At 43.4% G+C, this 22,469-nt stretch overlaps 1 protein-coding gene across 3 annotated transcripts in view; it reads left to right on the top strand.

The window, feature by feature from the left end:
* MAP2K4 (mitogen-activated protein kinase kinase 4) overlaps positions 1-22,469 on the top strand; it is a 109,965-nt gene that overhangs the window by 26,052 nt on the left and 61,444 nt on the right. For all 3 annotated transcript variants that reach the window (XM_082774995.1, XM_082774993.1, XM_082774994.1), the window contains one exon: positions 18,410-18,512. In XM_082774995.1, coding sequence (XP_082631121.1) covers positions 18,410-18,512 — 103 coding nt within the window. The remainder of the gene's footprint in view (positions 1-18,409; positions 18,513-22,469) is intronic.

Here is a 22,469-nt window from a genome sequence, read left to right as displayed (position 1 = left end):
CCTAAGGAGTCTGATTGTCTGCATTTTACAAGGTCGCCTGTTAAGCTTTCTTATCACTGTAGGCATATCTCAGTACCACATTCCCTCCTTCTAAACAATGTAACTCTGCAAAAACAACATTTCTATTCCCACAGTGTTTCTGTGCTGAGAAGGGAACCTGGGCTGTTGTTCTGCAGGTAGGAAGATCAAAGGTGTATAGTGGAAGGAGTTGTGCAGATTTTCTTCTTGTTGTAAATGAAAGGAATGTAGAACAGACATCTGAATTCCTCTTGTAAGCTGTTGAGAAATAGCTGTAGAGACTTTGGGATCAAACCCTGCCCTTTCATGAAAAATAATAGCAAATATCTCAGTTCAGAACTGCAGCTTAGCCTTCTTGAATAATTTGACAAAACTGTATGTCGTTGGCTGAGGCAGGAGATCTATGTTTTTCCGTTGAGTTGTATTTGAGAGACCAAGGCAGTAAAGTCATTTTATATTCAAGAAGGGGGAAAGGTCTCAACATGATCACCTTCCCACCATTGCAGGGGAGAACAGGTTTTTGCTGCTTCCCCTTGCCATTTCTTGTGCAAAGGTAGTGGCCCAGGTGATTCCGCTTCCCTGCTTGCTGCCTGCTAGGACTGGCTGAGCAGTCTCCTAAGGGTGTTTTTTTTGCCATTAACTGCTGATAAGCTTGTATACTGAAAGAAAAAACATTGTTGCCTTCAAGAGACAAGGAAGCATTCAGGGTCTGTTCCTTCTGTTGTTGGTGTTTTTTTTTTTTGTTTTTTTTTTTTTTTTGTTTTTTGTTTTTTTTTGTTTTTCCTTTAGGGGTTGCAAACATTAAAACTTTAAAAAAAAAAAAAAAAAGTGTTTCCAAGTGTTATAAATGAGGTCTCAACTCAATCTGAATTTTGTAATATTTATAAAATAAATATTTCTAAAAGGTATAAAAGGCAAGTAAACAGCGCTGGGTGTGCAGGGAGTCTACGCTCCACCAACACGCACACACAAACATCAAACATTCTAAATATACAGAACATTGCTTTACATACTAAACCAGAGTATGCCCATACATATGTACAATCAGGAAAGGTAACAAACAATCCTTTAAGTTCCATAACTTAACAGTCTCCATTTTCCATTCCTTTTCTTGCAAAAGCCTTCGATGGCTGTGGCAGCAGATGGCGATGGCGTAGCAGTCGGATCAGTAAAGGAGCCCGCAGTTCCCTCACTATCTGGCAAGTCACACATTTGTGATTGTGGCTCCACATGACTCTGTAAGGCGTCAGAGATTGCTCGCCAGGTGCCGAGCAATCCCACTGCAACCTTGTCGTTTTTAGTTGCAGAGTCCCACACCTTGACCTCAGTTTGGTCCCGTATTTCAGGCTCATAAACCGTCTGATTGTTCAGAAGGAGAATGAGCTGTAAGGTTACCCGGACAGTCTTTGTTCCTAAGGACGTATGATTCCCCATAATGCGCAACTGCTTACCAGCGAGAGGCAGCTGTGTGCACAGGTCCGCTTCTCTCCAGCTCCAGTGCGCCTATTTCCAGCGACTTTCTGTACGAGCTTCTCTGAGCAGTTTGCTGAGTCTGGCTGAACCTATCTTCATGGGGCAATCAATGTGCCTGCTCCCATCCTGGTCTCCATTCTGCCAGCCTGTTCCTCTTCACTTCTTTTTCCTGCTTCTTTATTGATGTAACTTCTCGGTGCTGCCTTTTTTATCTTGAGGGCAGGCTCCCCTCTTATACCCTTCTCTCCACAGCAGTTCTTTTCAAAACAACTTTTCATTGGTCAAACAACTTTGAATATAACAACAACAGCAAACACCCAGAAACATCCATGCCTTAACGGCTGGAGAACAAGAAACCCCAGACTGCATGGAGTCTCCTGAATCACCCTTCTTTGTTCCCTCTAAACTCTTTTATATTCCTGATGGCCTCATCGTTAAGAGTCTAATGTTATCTCAACCATGGGTCTTTCCAACCCCCATGGCCAGATTCCCAAATCTCCCCCTTCTTTATTAATGTCAACAATTTTCTCGACACGAATTGCCACTCCATATATAACACAAGACTTTAAGATCACTTCTAGTGTAATTTTATTTCTCTGATTAAGAAACTGTAGGGTAAATATAACATTAAAGGAACGCCATGATGAAGTATGTTCTTGCAGGCTAGCAGTTCTGATACTTCAGCCACTGTGCAAGATTTTTTTAAAAATAACGTGCATATGTGAGGAGGCACTTCTGAAGTGATTGCCATTGTTCTTTGATGGCAGCAAGACTTCTGCTTTAGTTATGTTTCACTTCTGCTGCTTTCTCTGGTTTTCCTGCTCTGACTAGTCTTTCTAAACAGGTATTTAAATCGTGTGTTTGATACAAAGTGCCCTTTGGGGACACCTGAGACTTAAATGTGGAATAAAACATCATGTTGCCTAAGAGTGCTCTTCAAAGCATGCACGTTGTATAGTTACTACATATACTGTACTCAGCAAGTCACGTTTAGGGCATTTAATAGGTGGCCTTTGAAATTTTGTTTAGGCAGTTTTTGGAGGAAGGAGAGCATCAACAGAGAGGTGCCAGGGCTGTCCTGTGTACTGGTTCTGAGGAAGGGTGTTACTGGATGATATAGGATGTGTGGGTGTACTGGAGTCCCTTTAAATTCTTGTAAGTTCCCTTCAGATAGAACATTGGTCAGTGTTTCAGTGATAGAGGAGCACTGTCCTCTGATGAAGAAGGTGCTTGAAAGTTTTACTTGCCATTTCAGAGGTTTCACCTCTTCATGTGGGAGATTGTATGCTAGGTCTCAGGCCAAAAGTGTTTTTCTGTCTGCTATCATTGCTAATTATTTTCCTATAACAGCTTCCTCTTTCCTATTTGCATAGCCTATATATCTATAGGCTATTATATTTATTCTTCGCGAGACAAACTGCAGACAGATTTAGCTCTTTAATCTGTCTTCATGTGAGTCTCCTCCAGCCCTGTGACTGGCCTCATTCTTTGAACACTGCCCCAGGTTGGTGATGGTGACCTGAAGTGATTTAACAATTCCATCATTTCCTTGCTGTGGAGGTTGCTAAGAGCAGTGTGTATGGCAGGACTGCAAGGAGCGTTCAGAATTTACTAGCTGGACAGACCAGGAGGGAGGCAGCATGTGCCCTTGTAGCCCAGAAGGCTGAGGGGATGCTGGGCTGCATTCGGAAGTGTGTTGCCAGCAGCTCAAGGGAGGTGATCTTTCCCAGCTGCTCGGCCCTGCTGAGGCCACACGTGGAGCATTGTGCCCAGTTCTGGGCTCCCCAGTACCAGAGGGACATAGAAGTACCGGAGCGAGTTTGGAGGAGGGCTCCTAAGATGATGAGAGGACTGGAGTGCCTGTTGCACAAGGACAGGCTGAGAGAACTGGGCCTGTTTAGCCTGGAGAAGAGGAGATTGAGGGGAGATCTCAGTAACGTATATATAGATACCTGAGGGGAGGGTGTCGAGAGGATGGGGCCAGTCTCTTTTCAGTTGTGCCCAGTGACAGAACAAGAAGCAACGGGCACAAACTGAAGCACAGGAGGTTCCAGCTCAGTGTGAGGGGGCATTTCTTTACTGGGAGGGTGACAGAGCACTACAACAGGCTGCCCAGAGAGGTTGTAGAGTCTTCTCTGGAGATATTCAAAACCTGCCTGGGTGCCATCCTGCGCAAGGTGCTCTAGGTGATTCTGCTCTGCGAGGGGGTTGGACTGGATGATCTTCAGAGGTCCCTTCCAACCCCACCCATTCTGTAATTCTGTGAAAAATAATGTTGAAGGTGGTAGTGTGAGAAACACTCCGTAGCCAATAACTTAGGCTCAGGTGAGGATCTCAGTGAAGTAGTAATTTATTCACGATTGCAGTGGCGGGCGCCCCACAAGCAGGAGAGAGCGCCTCTACTAGTTCCAAAACACAGTTTATATACTTTTTGATGACAGGACCCTCCCCTGTTTCCCCACTGAGCGGGTAATCCAGGTTCACAATCTATCTGATGCTTCACAAACAATGCATGGCCTTCAGTAGCCGGCCTGTCAAATTTCAATTTCCTTTTGCCATTTTTACTGCTTGAAATGGTAATGTTTCTTCACTTATCTGACTTAACACCGTGATTTTCACCTATTTGTCCTAAGGAGTCTGGTTGTCTGCATTTTACAAGGTCGCCTGTTAAGCTTTCTTATCACTGTAGGCATATCTCAGTACCACATTCCCTCCTTCTAAACAATGTAACTCTGCAAAAACAACATTTCTATTCCCACAGTAGCATTGCTCATTTTACTTTTTCCTGTGCTAGCACATAGTGGGAGCAGCAGACAGCAAAGGTAATGGGTGTGGCAGACTGATGAAAACTAACCCAGGATAAAGAAGTCAGGGCTGAGCACCTATGAGAGAGAGCAAGGCTGCTTCTGGTGGTGGTAACACAGGCGTGAAGTGATCAGAGATTCTGCTGTGCTCATTCTTCATGTTCCCAAGTGCAGGTCTTCCTTCTGTGTGACATTAGTGCCAAGCATGGTGGGATCCATATTCCAGGGTTGGAGACTGCAAATAATGCTGTATATAATAATAATACATGGTGAGTAAAAAGCACCTCTTTATAGTAATAAAAAGGCATAGTGATAGAAAGGCAGCATTTTCTTATTGAAGCTCCTGCACTTGGGAAGGAGTTGGTTTCTGTGTCTTCATTCACCTGTGATCCATTTGAGAAGCAGACCGTGTTGATCTAGATAGTAGAAGAAAGAAAGCATAACCTTTGACAGAATCTGTACCTAAGGATTGTGATTTGTATGCTGGAGCCATGATCTTTAGGTGCTTGGTTTCACTGTAGCTAGAATCATAGGGATTTTACTCATCTGGAAATGCATAGAAAAGGAAAACCACAAAATATTCAGCTTCCTCCTTTGCAGATTATATTGACATAGTTCCTTGTTTCTTTATGCTCTTTACTTTTTGCATGATTCTTGCTTTCATTAGGATTCTAAAAAAAGCCCCACATGAGCTACTGATCTTAATCTATCCGTTCCTACTAGTTCCATCCTCTCTGGAATAGCAGAGTGTGAGTTCTTTTCTTAGAGTTGAACTGACTGCTTTAGCAAAGTTGTGTTCTATGTAGTTTATGGCTGCAGAAGTTTATGTGAAGTTGTTTGGAGTATAGTGTTGCAGAGATGCTGGTTCAGATTCAGAATTTTTTGTGTGCTGCTATTCAGTTCTTCATTAGAAAGAAATTTAAACATTGTAGTGCTTCCATCTGTGCTGACTTTGCAAACAAAAATGAAGATTTCTGTCACGTAAGTACCTATTGATGAAGAATTACAGGAGCAGCCAGTTACTGGCAGGCTAGAGGCTGTTTCAGTTTCTCTGCAAACTGTTGAAGGCTGCCTTGCCATGACAATTCCCTTGCTGCAGCCAGCCTACAGTAGAGGGTTGGAAGAGGTGTTCATTATTTTCTGACTTCTGTCCTTCCAGCGAAGTGTGCAGAGCAGCAAGATCCACTCCTAATGCTCTCAGGTGTTTTGGCAGCTGAATGAAAACATCGGGAATGTCCCATGCATCCTCATGAAGAGATTTTGATGCTGCCAATCTGTTAAAGTTCCAAATTCTGTTGGAAAAGCTGATTGTCTGATGCTTTCATGCACATCTCAGCAGTGCAAAACAAGGGGACTCTTTCCTATATTATTCTTCCTGCTACAGCAAATTACAAATTGAATTTGAAGTCTTCAAAAGACAGCTTAAAGCTTTTTATTTATTCATTTATGAGCACACAAGGAGATACTAATTTTTTCCTTAAGAAATCTGAAACTACAAGCCAGTGTTTGTAGGATAGCATTGTCATGTTTAGTAAGGCCTCCTCTGAGTGCCTGTCAGGCATGAGTTATTTTGGTGCTGAGAAATAGTTGGAGTGTTTGGCTGTTTCTACTGGACTTTAGCATGAAAAATGGGTTGAACAAAAGAATTTCAATAGAAAGCAGACCAATAGTTGTTTAAGGTATTTTATTTTCCCCCGCTGTGTGAATTTTCCTTTGATTTTCAAGGAATTAGAGATGGAAAAGCAAAGTACTCTGTGCTCCAGGAAGAGCTGTGATGCAGTAGTGAATCATGGCCACAGTGAATCCCTTCTAGAGGAAATTTCCAGTACTGCATAGCATATGTCCATTACAGCATCAGGAATCTACTGTCCTGTGAAAATAGGATGTGAGCAAGTGAGGGGCCCTGGAGCCAGTCAAACTTTGTGTGGCCGTAGTGAGGCTCTTGCTGCTGCCATGCTGGGTGGACTGTGACAAACTTGGGTTGTGTCTGAAATACAAGTGCCAAGGAACTACATGACAGGGAGAGAGGATGATCAGTGGCAGGTCCTTCATTTTCTGAAAGCCTGCACATGCCTGAGCTGCTGGATTGGGGTTGTGTTGCTCAAAATGTTGGAGGGCCGGAGCACCTTGTGTGAACTTGACTGCCTGATGGGACAGGGTTTGAAGGTTCACAAGGAGACAAGAGGATGTGTTCAGAGAAGTGTTCTCCAGGTCTAGCTCTTACCAATTGAATGAAAATATATTTTTTTAATGAAATTACAGATTGGAGAAGTACAAAAATAGATCTGTGCATGTCTATAGGTGCCATTTTTGAGGCTTAGCAAAACATTGCCTTGGGTTTGCTGAGCAGAGATTCTCTGAAGGAGGAGTTAAAAATAGTAAAATACTTTCAGAGCTTTGAAAGCCAACTAAAAGCTTACGTATGTTCTGTTGATTTGTGTTTTGATTTGTTCTGTAGTAGTTGCAATGGCCTACATAACCTTCTCACCAGGGGAGAGGAGAGGCAGGTGTTGATGACCAGTCTCTTGTGACCAGTGATAGGATCCGAGGAAACAGCACAGAGCTGCATCAGTGGAGGTTCAGGTTGGATATTAGGAAGAGGTTCTTAACTGAGAGGGTGCTTAGGTGCTTGAACAGGCTCCCCAGGGCAGTGGTCACAGCACTGAGCATGCCGTAATTCAAGAAGCATTTGGACAATGCTCTCAGACATAGGATTTGATTTTTGTGTGGTCCTGTGTGTATCCAAGAATGGACTCAGTGATCCTTTGGGGTCCCTTCCAACTCAGGATAGGATATGATTCTACGAATGCAGATAGAGACTGTTTTCAGAAAGGGTCAGCTCCTTGGTAAGTCTTTAAAAACATTGATTAGATGTTCAAAAGAACAGGATATTTGGGAGCTCACAGAGAAGGAACAAAGGTTACATGAGGTGGATTCTAACTTGAAAATTTGGCCCAGTGTTGTTTTAGCTATGCATAGGTATCAGGTAATATTTGGAAAAATAAGCATATGTTGCAAAGTTTTGGATCCAATCTCAACATGGAGGTCTGCTGCCCTTACATTGCAGAGGGTTTTTGCTAATGGAAACAGTTGTCAAGTGGAGAAGAAGCCCAGTGCCTTGATCAACCCCTGCCTACTGGAGTCTTCCGTGTGTTGAAAGCATGCTCTGGTACAAGTCTGTTCACCCTAGCACAAGTTGTTTCCAGCACTTTATTTGTGCATGTTTGTGCAGCATTAATGTCTTCATGCACACACTCCCTTAGCTTTGCCAACCAGTCGGTGGCAGATAATGCGTGTTGGTACCTCTTCAGTTGTCTCTAACTTTTAAGGGCTCCTGTGGTGTCCCTCTCAGCCTTCACTAATCAGTTTGAATCGTTTTTCAGAACAATTTGATCAGTTTTCTCTGGCGTGCTCAAGGTGTGCATGTCCGTGTCCTGGGATGGGATGCTGCCTGAACTCCGCTCTGAGGAGAGGGTCCATGTTCCTTGGTAGTGCTTTGGTACCTGTACACCTTGGAAGGGCTGCAAGTGCTTGTCTTTGGGAGGTGTGAAGACATGAACGTAAGAGTTGCACTGGGAGCAGGAACTGGCAGGGATCAGTGTTGCCTGTGCTGAAACCTCTTGCAGAAAATAAGTGCTTTCTTGGGCAGTGCCCTTCACATAGGTGGTATGAGGCACAAAAAAATAGGGAGTTTGTTTAACAGGCTTCTGAGCAGGGAGCAGCAGAAACAAAGCCTCCTGTGCCATGGAGATGTGGAGCAGGGTGTTCCTTCTGACTGCCGTCAGGAGCAGCTGGGGCTGGGGACTGAAGCCCCTCTCATGCCTTGCCTCTTCCTGAGCAGTGACAGGGGACAACCTGATGAATGAAGGGATGGAGCCTCCATGTGATGGCAGCCCATGGGAGAAAAGCAAGAGGCAAGGGAGAGCCTTTCAAAGGAGGAGGAATCAGAAGTTTCAATCATTTCTGTTGGCTTCCTAGGGGACGTTTTTAAATGAGCTCCGACTTGCTCTGCTAATCCCAGCTGAGACATCAGTGAGTGCCATGTGGGCCTTTTTTTGAGTTAGAGGGTTATCAGCAATTACACTTAGGAAATCCAAAGCTGCTTTGTCAGGAGATGCCTCCTGGCTTGATGGCCAAGGGCTTTCTTCATTCTTTCCTGCAGACATTCCTATACTCCAGTGTTTATTGGTTTTGTCGGGTTTCTGTCACGGTCTCTAGTCTTCAGAATTACAAAACCTGATATGCTAGCTCCAAGGTGAACAGAATCGGTCCCTCCCCCCAGAAAAACTCTGTCTTCAGATGGAAGAAGGCCCCACACTCCTGATGCCTGCTGTTCTTCCCAATACGCAAGGTTCAGGGGTGGGTGCGAGCTATGTAATGGAGCCAGTGGGATTCAGGCTGTGATTGACGTTGCCACTTTTCTGGCATAAGGTAACTAGAGGGATGATGGAAACATGTTGCTTTATCCAAAGAAACTAAATCCTTTCCATTGACCTTAAGCAAAGGCCTCAAGGGCAGATTTTTTTCCCTTGTTTTTAGTCTGTGTGCTTCTAAAATTGGGAAAAACAAACAAGCAACTCCCAAAAACAACCCCCACCCCCACCCTTCCTCAGTCTTCCTCCTCACAGTATATTTTAGAACTTGCTGAGCTGTTTTATAATGAAAAAGCACCTGGCACAGCCCTTTGCATAATTTCTTGTTGTTTTACATCAGGAAGGGCTCCAGGTGCCTTGCAGTAAATTTCCCAGGCCAGTGTGACTGTTTCCTTCTGACAACTGCTCCACTATGGTCTATATAGGATTATGCTGCAGCAGGAGGAAACATGACATGGCATCAACCATGGGTACCATGAAAATTTTGCAGTATCTATGACTGAAACAAAGCATGCCTTTGAGGGCAGCCCTGTTTTCACAAGCATCTTCTCTGGCTGTAACTCCAATGTGCTGGCTGGGCGAAGTTGCTTGGAAAAACTGGACCTTCCAGATTCTCTCCAGTGTTTTGCCAGCTTTGGCATTTGAGTGTGGCTGAGTGACATATTCATGCTCTCCAACTGGAAATTGCCTGAATTCCAGTTTTGGTGGAAAGGTGACTTTTGACATTACTGTTTTGTTCTCTCTGGTCAGAGAGCTGCCTGGTACCAGCAGTGTTGTGCACATAGCCATACATGTTCAGGGGTGTCCTGTTAATATTCAGCATGTAATGCTTGTACAGGCACAGAATTAAGCTCTTTTCCTGCAGCTGATCTGCTCACAAAGCTCAAATAGTTTTAACTCTGTTTATGTCTATTCATGTGGATGACATTTTCACACAGGGTAGCATCAGGGATAATAAATGCTGAAGGTTAATGGTGGATTTTAGACACTTCAGAGACTTCATTCTTAGGACTTTACTGATGGGAGTTTCCTGTCTGAGAGAACTGATCTTAATCTGATTGCAGTTTCTTGCTCTCGAAGCCTAACCTACTTTAACCAGGCTTTGTAGGAGAGGTATTTATAGAAGCAGTTGCGTGTGCTGCTAGAAACAACAAAAACCACATTTCGCAAGTTGCAAATGGGCACGTCCGCTGGTGCGGAGAGGATCTGCGCAACTGTGAGCCACCTCCCATTGTTAAATTACTGAAAGGTCTTGCTAGCATTTTGTTCAGTAGAAATGTGTTACTTCATAATGATTGCATGACTGGGGAAGGTAATGACCAGTAACTGTCCCAGAGTCCTGCCTGATCTGGGCTTCTGTATTTTTGTGGAAGCATGCTTGGGGCAGTAGACATGGATAAATGCTCCAGTGAGGTGACTTCCAAAAATGAGCATACTTAGTATGTTCCTGGAGTGGAAAGTTGTCATCTTGGATCTGAATTCTGGCTCTTGGACTGTTCTAAATCACAGGTTTCATTAAAGGGAAATGTAACAAACGTACTGAAAATGTTTGTGCTGTTGTTCTTCAAAGTGCGTTTCTGTAGATACAGTTGAGAAAACTGGAATTTTAGTTAATAGTTTTATCCCTCCATTCAGGCTTGCCAACTAAACTGCTGTATGTACTGAAGTTCTTCATGTTTTGTTTCAAGATTTGATTTTTTTTGGTTTTTTTCTTGAAAAAATAGTATGTCTTGAGGGCAAAGCTGGACATTGCTTTACTCACAAGTTAGTGCTGTTTTTGGAGTACTTGAACAAGAGTGCTCCATAAACAAGACTGGAAAGGAAGGAAATGTAGTTGAAAGAATGCAGGTTGGAAGGGTTTATGGGAAAGGAGCACTGTCCTGGCAGGAGCAGACAGCAAGCAGTGAATCCTGGGTGCATTCAGGACGTCAGCATCAGGAACATCAAAGCAGGAATTTTGTTTGCAGACATGATCTAACTATTTGTATTGCAGATAGTAGGAGTTCTTGGAAAAACAGAGTTCTGTGTTGTTTCTTTTGTGATTTTTTTTTTCCCCCAGCTCAGGTGAGAGTATGCACTAGCTGTGTGTTGAGGTGCCCTGGAATAAGTCGGACCTGGATTGCAGCTTTCCATTTTTAAAAAGTTAGCGTCAAACATCCAGCCTCCTTCTCAACCAAGCATATCACCCAACCTGCCTAGCCTCCTGACATTGTTTCCTCCTCCTGACATCCTTTCCTCATCATTTTCTCTCTTTAACTTGTTTTAGTATTACAAAGCGAAGATAATAAAGGCTGCAAAGTTCATTACAATGTCTTTTTTTTTTTTTTTTTTTTTTCCCTCCCTGCTGGTTTTCTGCCTTTTTTTTTTTGCCTACTGCTTTCTGCCATATTTTTTTTTCCTCTCTGTTTTTTCTAGAGTAAGGAAATAAAGTGTGGACTTGGCTTCTGGTGTATTGCTGCTCTGCAAGCAGCAGAGAGACTTTGGTGTCCAACCGGAGAGAACACATTTGCATCATGACAACAACTGGTTGACATTGCAGATTTGAACGAAGCAGAAAGCACTTTAGCAGGGGTCGGTTTGTATCCCTGTAAGACAGAAACCTATAAGAAAATCCATTTATCTACTTCTGCTTTGAAAGTCTTACTGCTTGGAAACTGAGCATTTTCATATGTATAACTGGGACATTGTTATCATTCTTATTGATGTGTGGCATGCAGGAATGTAGGGAAATTCTAGGAAAAAATAGATTTTTCTCCAACAGGAAGTGACTCAGAGGCTTGTTGAACTTGTATTTGTCTCAGGTGAAGTGAAAATACAGAGTATAACTCTGAAGGAATACTTTGTACTTCACATTGTCTACCAGATAGACGTTTCCTCTTGCACGAAGACTGGTTGGCTGTGGTTATGGTAAAGCAGCCTCAAAAAGAGTGATTGTAACTGCAGAGCCAAGTGCCTGGATTAATCCTGGTGATGGATAGCAGCACATAAATAATTACGTACTTAACCTAGCATCTACATACCAGCAGGAAACAAGTGTGTGTTATGAGTCTGGGTTGTTCTTCTGTGGCCATTGTGTAGGTGATCTCCTGTGTGTACTTTGTAAGGCTTCCCAGCTGCTTTTTGCTGGGTCCATTTCGGCTATGATCAATGAAATGTCAAGGGATGTGCCTTTGTTGGATAGGCGGACATGAGGAAAATATCCTCTGCTATCTCAGTGCTATGCAGCAGCCTGGTGCTAAAACAGACATTTTTTTTTTTAATGGATTTGAACACAGGAATACTATTGTTTTATGAGTGTAAAGATTTGAAATAGGTATTACTATCGTCTTATGGATAGAAAATGAACATGCAATGAAAAGCTGTTTTGGCTCTGAGATAAGTATAACCTAGAATAGATACGCTTCTGTTTAGATTCCCTCATAAGCTTCTGTTACCACTTCATCAAAACCAAGGCCATCCTCCATTCAAATGTAATCTGAATTTATTATGACCATTAACAAGCAGTTTGGCAGATCTATTAGTCAAAATTGGGAAGACCCTAACTGAAAAATCTTTATAGTTTCAGGTCTGGTTTTGAGGTTTAACCTCACTTAAGAAAAAGCAATATATTCCACAGTTAGCCTTCTCTGCCCTCTTCCTCCAAACTTTTACTTTTTTGGTGAATTCACCGTTCTCAAGAGATGTGGGTGTTATAGCAGTCAATGATTAGAATTATGTATTGTTAGCAAAACTGGTAAAGGATGTTTAATTACATAAGGTAGACAGTTCTACAGCATGTTTTAGGACAATTTTGAGCATGTAACCTTGATGGTGATAGCGGCATTAGCTAATTTCAGAAACAATGTTAATCCCAGGCCTCTTTGTTTTAGAGGAACAAGCTGGTCTGAATTAAATGTGCGCGCAGCAAAATCACCAGCAAAACACATATATTTAAAGAAGCTCTTTTGCCTCCAGTTAGTTTTGGCTGAAGTTTTTGCAAGGAGAGAGAGAGCTGTGTGCTTTGCAGAAGCCTTCTGCAGGGTGTGTAGTTGTCAAGTCTTTTAGGGGATGAAACTCAGATTGGGTAGCTGAAGTACTCAATTTTGAAAGGCTACTTGAGAATATGTGCTGTGTCTGTAGTCTGACTTCTAATTAAGTTTTGTGTGTTGTTTCATGTGCCATTTTGTTTACATTAGTGTAAATTGAAATGCCCAGCATTTCTGAAGATGGCCGTGTCTCCCATAATCCTGATCTGTGTTAAACATTTGAGCAAAAGCAACCATCCTGTTTGCTTTCCAAGTGTAGGTTGTGCTTCTGTGTTGATTGGATCTGCAGAAAATCCAGATCCATGTCTTAGACTGACATTGTTGGAACTATTAGAAACTTACTGACATAGTAATAGATTTAAAAAAAAAAAATAAATAGCAACACCCTCTCACCGTTTGGAAGGAAGGAGAAACTTAGTGCATAAAGCATGCAGATAGGTAAAGAATAGGAGCAGGTCTTTAGAAGAGGAGATTTTACTGATAGGAGTTCATAGTTAATTGTGTTGCTTTCTTTTGGGCCACTTCAACGACAAACATTCACACTATATAAATTGTCGTGGCTGGAAATGGAAAATCTTCTGTACCATTGCTCTTGAAAGAGAGGGATAGTGTTTCATTCAGGCATGCAAATAAAATAAAACCAGAAGAATGATAAAAGCTCTAAATCACTGGATCCAGTGTGAGAGCAGAATTTGTGCAACAGTAAACAGGAAAAGTGAGTAAGGGATTGTATAACCATCATCTGGAATTACCTGCCAAGTGCTGGCACCACCAGCCTGCACTGTGCTGGGGGGTACTGGGGAGAATAAATGAGCTGGGGAAAGTTTTAGGAATATGTTTGCAACCCCCAAGACCCTGGGTAGTTGTGAATTATGTGACTGTTCTTTGATTTCAGACAGCAGATGCACTCAAGGATTTAGACAGATGAGGTCTCCGAGTTTGGTCAGGTGGCTGCGCAGTGTTTCAGCCATGTGGCAGGTTGGACTCCATGGTGGGCCCTGCCAGGAGACCCCGGTTCCTCTGGTGGCAGACCTGCTGGAGCTGTGTGCTTTGCAGAAGCCTTGCAGGACCACTTGAGACAGATGTGACGTGCACATTGCTCCGCCTCCCTGTTGGCTGACAACATTGCTAGTGTTAGCTTTGAATGCTTTTGTTGACTGTGCAAATGTCGGATCTTTTTGGAATACTGTAGACGATTGACGCCAGAGATGTGGAGGTGTGTTGTGTTCTGTTTAATTCCATGGGGAGAGATGGATGGGCTCTCATTTTGGTTTTGCTACCTTTATGTTATTTTTTTTTCCAAATCCTCCTCTGTTTCTGCATTGCGTATAAGGCAGAATTGAGCTCTGCTGCTTCCTTTAAGTGATTCTCCAGAAATTCATCAGGCACATGTGCCACAAGAGTGTGAGCTTAGGAACTCTGCTTTCTGTACCCACCCAACAATTGCATCTTGCTCTGCTGCGTGGTTGGTAGCATGAGAATTGCTCAGCTGCTGAGGGAAGAGGACATGGTGTGTGCGTGTATGGACAGGCATTTAAAAAAGAAATGTTACTGTCACCTGGTGCTCTTTGAAATGTGTTGTTGCTGTGTCTGCCTCTCACTGTTTATCCTAGTTTGGAGAAAAGGAGGTGACCTCGTTGTTCCCTACGAGTCTCTGAGGAGTGGAGATAGAGATGGAGGTGCTGGTCACTTCTCCCTGATAGGACACGAGGAAGTGGCACAAACCTGTGCGAGGGGAGAATTTGCTAATATCAGACTGGATATTAGGAAAAAATTATTTGTTTTGAGGATGGTGTGTTGTTTTTACCTTGATAGGCAGCTGAACTCCACCACGACTGCTCTCTCCTCTTCTGAGGAGGGGGAATGAGAGGAAGAAGAAAAGGAAAGAAACAACACATGGGTTGAGATAAGAAAAAGTTAATTAAAGGAAAAAATAATTATTAAGGAAAAAATATTATTAATTAAGCAATTTAACTAAAGGGAAAAAATGGAAAGGAGAAAGGGCGGAAAAAAGAAAAAAAACAAAAACAAAACAAACAAACTTCCATGTGGAAGCACGGAGGAAAGAAATTACTCTACTTCCCACCAGTGAGTGATGCTTGACCACGTCCTTGAAGCAGGGCCTCAACGCATGTAGCTGTTGTTTGGGAGGACAGATGTTTTCACAATGAGAACCCACCCCTCCGCGCTCCTTCCTTTTTCCACCTTTTATTGCTGTGTGACATCATATGGTAGGGAATATCCCTTTGGTTGGTGATGTTCCTTCCTCACCTCTTGCCCGCCCCCAGCCTGTAGGCTCTTGGGGGCTGGAGGGAGTTCTGGTGCTGTGCCAGCATTGCTCATCAGACACAACACTGGTGTGATACCAATGCTGTTCGAGCTACACATGCAGAGCAGAGCCCTGTATGGGCTGCCGCAGGGAAAGTTAACGTCCCAGCCATACCCAGTACAGGTGGCCAGACACTGGACCACACTTCCTAGCGAGGTGGTTAATGCCTCATGCCTGTCAGTTCAAGAAGCATTTGTATAATGCCCTTAATGAAATGTTTCAACTTTTGGTTAGCCTTGAAGTGACCAGGTAGTCAGACTTCATGATCTTCATAGGTCTCTTTTGATTGGACTATTATTATTTATGTAGACTTACCATTGTTCTGGAAGAATTAGGAGTGACAGTGTCCAAGTAGTAGAGGAAATTTGGTTAATAAATGCACTCTGTGTTGTCTTGCTGAAAGTGAGTCATTTTTGGGGTGGATGTAAGTAATAAAAAATAAGATTTTATTTTTTTTTTAAATTCTGGCTGCAGTGAAGGGTAGGCTTAGAGGCTGATGAGAATTTAGATACCAGGCCACCCACCTGAGCTCAGGGAGGCACCCTACAGCTCCAATTAAATTCTTTTCAGTGGAATAGAGAATCTGGGATAAATGTGGAAATAATGTCTTTATAGGAAAAAGTAAGATAAATGAGACTTGATTTGAGAGATTAAATTTGAAAATGCCAGCATTGTTGAAGGATACCTTGGGCTTATAAATCAATTTTTCACACAAGACAGTTGATAGATATTTTGGGTTCTTCCACTTACAAATGTACAAGCCAAAGACTTTATTATTTATTTATTTATTTATTTTTACTTCTGATTTATTTTTTACAAGGCAAGACAAAATTAGAGGATGCAACAGAAGGGAAAGTATCCCAAAGCAGACCAGCTGTCAACAAGAACAGTGACATTTCTCCATATTCTGATGAACAGGTCTATACTTTCACTTTTGAAAGGAGTGTTGCTGTTCATTGCTCACCCTGTTGCAGTGTGTTCAGGATTTTTAAAAACAAGTATTTTATTGTTAGTCTCCTTGTAGTCCTGCGGCCTAGCTCCTACTGTGCAGTCTCATGTGGGTAACATAGCCAAGAAAGGTACATTGAGCTCTGCAGTGCAGCAGGCATCATCCCAGCCAGTTGGGTGCCCAGGCTGGAAATCCTTGCTGTCCCTTTTCTTTGTCATTATTTGTGATGAAAGGCTGCCAGTACTGCTAGCTGGGGCTTTATGGAAATCTGCAGGTGAATTGTCACCAAAAAATGATGATGTGTTGTTTATTTTAAGAGGTTGATGCAAAGCCTTGAATAGTTGGTTTCGTGCTGCTGAATTTTGTGAGTTTCTTGGGTGGCGTTTATAACAAATGAGGTGATGTTCAGAAAATGCAACACGTTTGCAGATATTTCCAGATAGATTCTTGTATTGCAGCAAGATCAAAGCTGAATTAATGATTTAGAAGTCAAAGGTTAGGTGATCATTCCTAAGTGGTAACTATGACCTGGGGAAGGTCAGAGGGACGGTGTAGGTCTAGTCCTACCAGCAGCAGCAACTGCATCATGCAGAAAGACCTCAAGGCAGAGTGTAGCCACGTGCGATGTGGTCACTGGGACGGCAGGCCTTGCAGAGCCTCAGCTGGGTGCGGGTGGGTGTTTGCTGGTCACAGGCTTTCTTGTGTGTTCCAGGCTGCAGATGTTTGTATTTCTTTTGAGTGGATCCCCAGTTCTGAGCTATTTGGATTTATCAAGCTGTTTTTAGATGAATGTCACCATCCTTGTAATATTTCAAGCTGAAATTACTGTAAGGACTTTGACCTCTAATTTTTTTTTCTCTTTCTGTTGTCTTGGATTTACTAAAAACACCTATCTCTTTGTGCAAGGTAGAGTAACTACAGAGTGCTTGTGCGCAGACCTTGTGCTCTGCAGTGTTTGCTGCTTTTCCCAAAAGGCCTGCAGTATGTTTGGGAATCTGATACCTGCTTTAGGGTGCAGGCAGGAGAAAGGTCTTGGAGGAATTCAGGTATCGGGTCCATTTGCTCTCTACAGGTACCTTAAAGGAGGCTTTAGCGAGGTGGGGATTGGTCTAGTCTCCCATGTGCCTGGTGACAGGACAAGGGGGAACGGGCTAAAATTGCGCCAGGGAAGGTTTAGGTTGGATATTAGGAAGAACTTTACCGAGAGGTTTGTTAGGCGTTGGAATGGGCTGCCCAGGGAAGTGGTTGAGTCACCACCCTTGGAGGTCTTTAAAAGACGTTTAGATGTAGAGCTTAGTGATATGGTTTAGTGGAGGACTTCTTAGTCTGAGGTTGGACTAGGTGATCTTGGAGGTGTCTTCCAACCTAGACAATTCTGTGATTCTGTGATTGCTGAAGGCTGGTGCTGCCTGGGATGGGAGGTTGCAGTATCCAACCTGCAGATAGCATGGAGTGGTTTGGGTCTCCACCAAGAAGCGATTAGCCTGAGGGGTTCGGGATCAGGATCCTGGGAAGCTGCGGGTGGAGATTGAAGCGGGGCTGCTTAGTACAGAGGAGCATAGGTTTTCTGCAGCCAGATGGGACAGGACCTATTGTGGCCCAGTGGAAGGGCTAGGAAGGGACATCTCACTTTGTAATCTTTGATCCTGTTGGTGCTTGTGCAGGTCATCTCAACTTTAATAAGAAATACGTAGCTGGTGGTTAGAGTGGTGATCAGCAGCCTTCCCCATGTTTCTGTCTCTCTTTATGTATGTTGTTCCTCATGGTTTCTCAGTTGACTGCAGACCAAAGCTTTCTCCCACCTTGTCTAACAGGCTGAGCTGTACTCCTTGCGCAGTGACCCCCTTGGCAGAAGCAGCACACAGCAGCTCTCTGTCATCCTCGCTGAAGCCTGATCGTGCCTCCTTGCTGTTAGGCAGAGGAGGGGTCAGCAGACCAGTCAGTCCTCGTGCAGTTGGGTATCATGTAAAACACATCCAGTACTTCCCCTTTTCCATTGTCATCCATCCTGAATCTGGTAGGCATGCCCAAGCTGTGCCAAGTAAGTCCCTTTGCCACCTAACTGAAGCTGAGCTTGGTGTGAAATCTGTTTAAATGAGTGATTGTGCATGGAGGGAGCTCAGGGCCTGGGTGTGGAGGTGGCCCGTGGCTGTTAGTAGTCCTGGCTTGATGCTGACACTCCAGTTGCAACAGAAGGTCCATGGGACACCTGTTTGGCGACTGGTTTGGAATGGGATGGGGGAAGATCATGGGATGAGAATTGACACCATTTCTCCATTTCTGTGTCTCTAACACAAATTATGATTTGCTAATGTCATTGTAAAATATGTTTTCATTTTCTTAAAGTGTGTTTATTTTTTCTGTTTATTTCCAAATGCTCTTACAGAATGGTATTTTGTTGCTCACAAAAAGTTTACTTTCTGTTCGTTTTCTCCCAGGTAAACGCAAAGCGCTGAAGTTAAATTTTGCAAATCCACCTTTCAAGTCCACAGCAAGATTTACTTTAAACACTTCTGGAGTTCCTTTCCAAAATCCACACATGTGAGTATAAAGCCAAAGGCATAAGTAGTGGAACAGCTTTGAAATTATTTAGCCAACAACCAGTGTTATTTTAAATGCATTTTGAATACTTGAGTTATTTCTAAGTTGTTCAAATCAGTCAGTTTGAGTCACTATAGAATAAGGTTGTGTTTTTTTGCCCTTTTTTTCTCCAGAATTAAAAAAGGTTAAAGTTGGGATCTTTGTTTTACACTGGAGCTACTGTCTTCCAGAATTAATTAGCTTCAGATAAATTGTAGCCAATAATGCAAGACCTGTTCACTGTCGTTTTCCTGTCTCTTTATATACTGCTTATTACTTTTCATTATAGAGAAATTTGTGTTATTTGTGAAAGACATAACTGTGCTATATTCTTTAGCACTAAAAAGAACAAAAATTTGAGGAACATTGTTCATTCTACTAACATGGAGATTCAAGGGAGTTGTACAGTGATTAGCCCTCACTGAATTTTCTAGACCACTAGCTTCAGTATATCCCTATCTAAAGTTTGAATGCAAGTGTGGCAGAGCTGTTCCTGACACCAGTAAATAATACTAATACATTGTCACAGAAAGTATTAGCTTTGTATCCTCAGATCCACCAATCTAGATTGATGGGTGACGCACCCACAGCCTGTTCGTGTGGCAGAATTCAGCTAGTGTGAAAAGATGTCCCAGAGTTTTACTCTTCAAGTTCCCTACCAGGTCTTTAGAGTTTTGTCAGTGGCAAGTGTCAGAAACTGCACTTGAAACTTCCCTTGCTGCCTGGACTCTTCAGGGTGTCCTTGGTTATAGTGTGCTTCTGCTTTGCTGTGCATGTTGCTGCCTCTTTCCTTCAGCTTGATGCCTTCTGCTTCCTGAGAATATATTCCCTGTGGTCTGTTCCTATTTCTGGTAGCTTCTTTTATGCTGGAGGTTTTTAAGCAAGCTTTTACTGAGTTAGAAACATGTTTCTGATGAGTTATCACTGGTATTCACAACATTAAAAAATAAAATAAAATAGAGAGTACTTGAAAAGATTCTTCTTACCACACAAGTGACCTTTCCAGGAAGTCCTCCTCTCTCTTCCACTCATTTCTTAAAAAATAGGGTATTCTTTCTGGTTGTAGAACTAGCATTTATATATGTGCCTTTTGTGTGCCTTCCTCAACATCATCAAATCCTTGTTAACAGTTTTCTGTAGAACCCTATCTTGGAGCCTTTCCTCTCTCAAAACTCCCCATGTACATTAAATAAGGGACTTCATCTCAGCTATTGAGTTTATACCATAAGCCATCTATAGAGCTTTGACTTTCCTGTGTTTATCTCCATGGACCTCTGTCTTAGATTCACTTGAAGTCACAGTGGTTCCTGTCTAGCACGGAAGAGCTTTCACAGTTAATTGGTGATGTCTTAAGTATCGTGTTTGTGCAAGAGACTGTCAACATTGTCCATTGAGAAGGCACTACTCAGTCTTCATGGGAGCTGCAGTCATTGGCAGGGCTGGGATCCTGGGCTGGTTAACAGTGTAACTAGTTCTGAGGATATGGAAATGTTTTGGGTTGGATATGATAATTAAAGTGCCAAAAATGATGGTGATGTGTCTGCACTAAAGCTTTCTTGGGAGGCTACAAGCTGTAGTAATGGTTTCCATTTGAAAGAGTTGAATGATGTTGGTTGGATTGCTTTCTCTGTGGTGAAGCTGAATAAGCTTGGATGCAGCTAATTGATCCTCTCAACCTTTATGTGGTCTACAGTGGATGTCGTTCTCAAAGGCAACATTCACATCTTCTGATTGCACACTTCTCCCAGTGACACAAACGTTTCTCTTGCAGTTGGTGCATTGCGGTGATGTATCTGTGTCTCCTGTCTGCATCTCCAGAGAGACTGGAATGGTTTTCCTTTGTTGTCTAGAATGGTTTTTAGACTTCAGTTTTGAATTGGATATTGTATCCCAGCTGGCCCAGCTGCATTCTCCATTCAAGATGTGTTTCTGTTCACTGAGTTATTTCTCTCCCAACCTGATGGAACTCAGTGGCCTTGGGCTTGCTGGTGCCAAGTCCTGAGATGGATTGATGCTGCAGTGCATTTCCCTGTGTAGACCCTGTTGGTCCAGATAGGTGGATCTGAAGATACAGAGAGGTCAATTTCTTGCATGAAATTTGAGTTTCTCTGACTTGGATCCACCAATCTGGAGGCTGTGCTGTGACTCCTGCCTCAAGGAGGGCTGAGGTTTCTGCCTCTGCATTTCCTTTCTGAGCTCTGACAGTGAACTGTGGTGAGCAAAAGGAGGCAGCCAGCAGTGACTTGCAGATGCCCTGAGCTGTAAATTGCTATTAGCTATTGCTGTATTATTGCTAATTATTATTATTGCCTATTAGCTGTATTTTGCTTGATTACCAGGTTTTGGACAGGGAACTGATCAGGCTGGATTGGTGGATATACAGGTAGGAGTGTGGCTTCCTACTACACAAGCAGAGAGCAAAGTAGGCAGGTGGGGTTCTTCATACCCATGCAGTGTGTTAGGGGGAAGGAAACCTTCTTGTAAGCTGCATCTCCCAAGCAAAGAAACCACTGCTGCCAAGGAAATGCATGTTGTGCCGGGGTGTAGATTGTATCTGGGCTCCTCATTAGTGCCTGGGGCTTTGTACCCTGCTGAAATGTGTATGGCCATTGCTTACCCCCATAAAGGTACAAATTCAACCTTCTTTTTAAGGCTTGTTTCTTGATTTGAAAGGTCTCAGGAGTGTTGGGAAAAATAAAAGGGGGGGGGTGGAGGAAATAATTTTGGGAATCACACTAACTAGGAGTGGATGTCCCTGCTCTTGTAAGCAGGGGTGATGTGATGTGCACACGCTGGCTTGAAGGGAGCTGAAGCTTGGTGCTTGGCTGGGTTTCCATGGGAAGTTTTCCTTGGTGAGCTGTGCATGATCTCAGCTTCTTCTCACTTGGTGTTGTTGGCACGCGATCTGGAGGAACAATTTCAGAGGCCATGAAATCCCAATTGCAAGATGTGATGTTGTTAATCACTGACTGGTGCTTCTCATGTCTTTACATCCCAAGGCACAGAGCACCCATGACAACCCAGTGAGTGCCCACCTGCTAGGAGGATGCTCCTAGAGCTTTACCATTCTCAGGAGTAGGGGCTTTTTGCTAATGTACAGTTTGTGCCCTGGAATAGTGTTTCCAGGAAGAGAAATCCTAGATGACATCATCTGAAAGGAGAAACTTGGGACATGGGTTCCTGATTTTTCTTTCTGACACCACCTTGTTGTTTCTTTCCCACCTGCAGCATTGTTGTGCCATGTCTTGTGGTTTGGTTCTCAGGTTGGGGCTGCACCCCCTGCCCGAGGACACACTGTAATGCAGTGTGCTGTCATGGGCCTGCAGGGAGTGAAGGAGCTGGCTGCCGGGGCTGGACTTGGAGTAGCACTGAGGAAAGCCAGACTGCATGGGGGAAAGTGGGAAGGTTGTATGTATGTAGAGTGGGTGCACCTGGTGGGCGGTTGGGACCTCTGAGCTTTGCTTTGGCTGGTGTCTCAGTGATGGCCTTGGAGCTGAGAGATGCTGAGGACTTTCCTTCTCCATCCTTACACATCCCATGGCACCTCAGGCCCCTACCCAGGACACCTCCTGTCTTCTTCCTACCCGCTATGTCTACTACCAGGTGTGCTGCGGTGTCTTGAAGGACATTTTGTTACAGATGACCAGGATACCAAGCAAGGATGCCGCCAACAGAGCACAGGCTACAGCTGCTCAGATTGGAGTCAGTGGCAAAATTGCCCACATCTCAAGTGGTGCTGGGATTTTTCCCTAAATGTTTTCTGAATTAGAACTTGTGTTGAAATCAGGAGGCTTTGAAGTATCGTTTAAATAGGAGACTGACTCAGGGTGGCTTTGGATGAGGCTAGAAATTGGAGGAACATTTCTAGTTGCTGGAAGTGAGGGCTGTGGCTCCCTGAAATCTCCCCTTCCTGGTGAT

The sequence above is a fragment of the Aythya marila genome, assembly GCF_965140915.1.
Source record: "Aythya marila genome assembly, chromosome: 18".
NCBI lineage: Eukaryota > Metazoa > Chordata > Aves > Anseriformes > Anatidae > Aythya > Aythya marila.
Note: the sequence above shows the minus strand (reverse complement) of the source record. Positions and strands in the feature narration are given on the sequence as shown.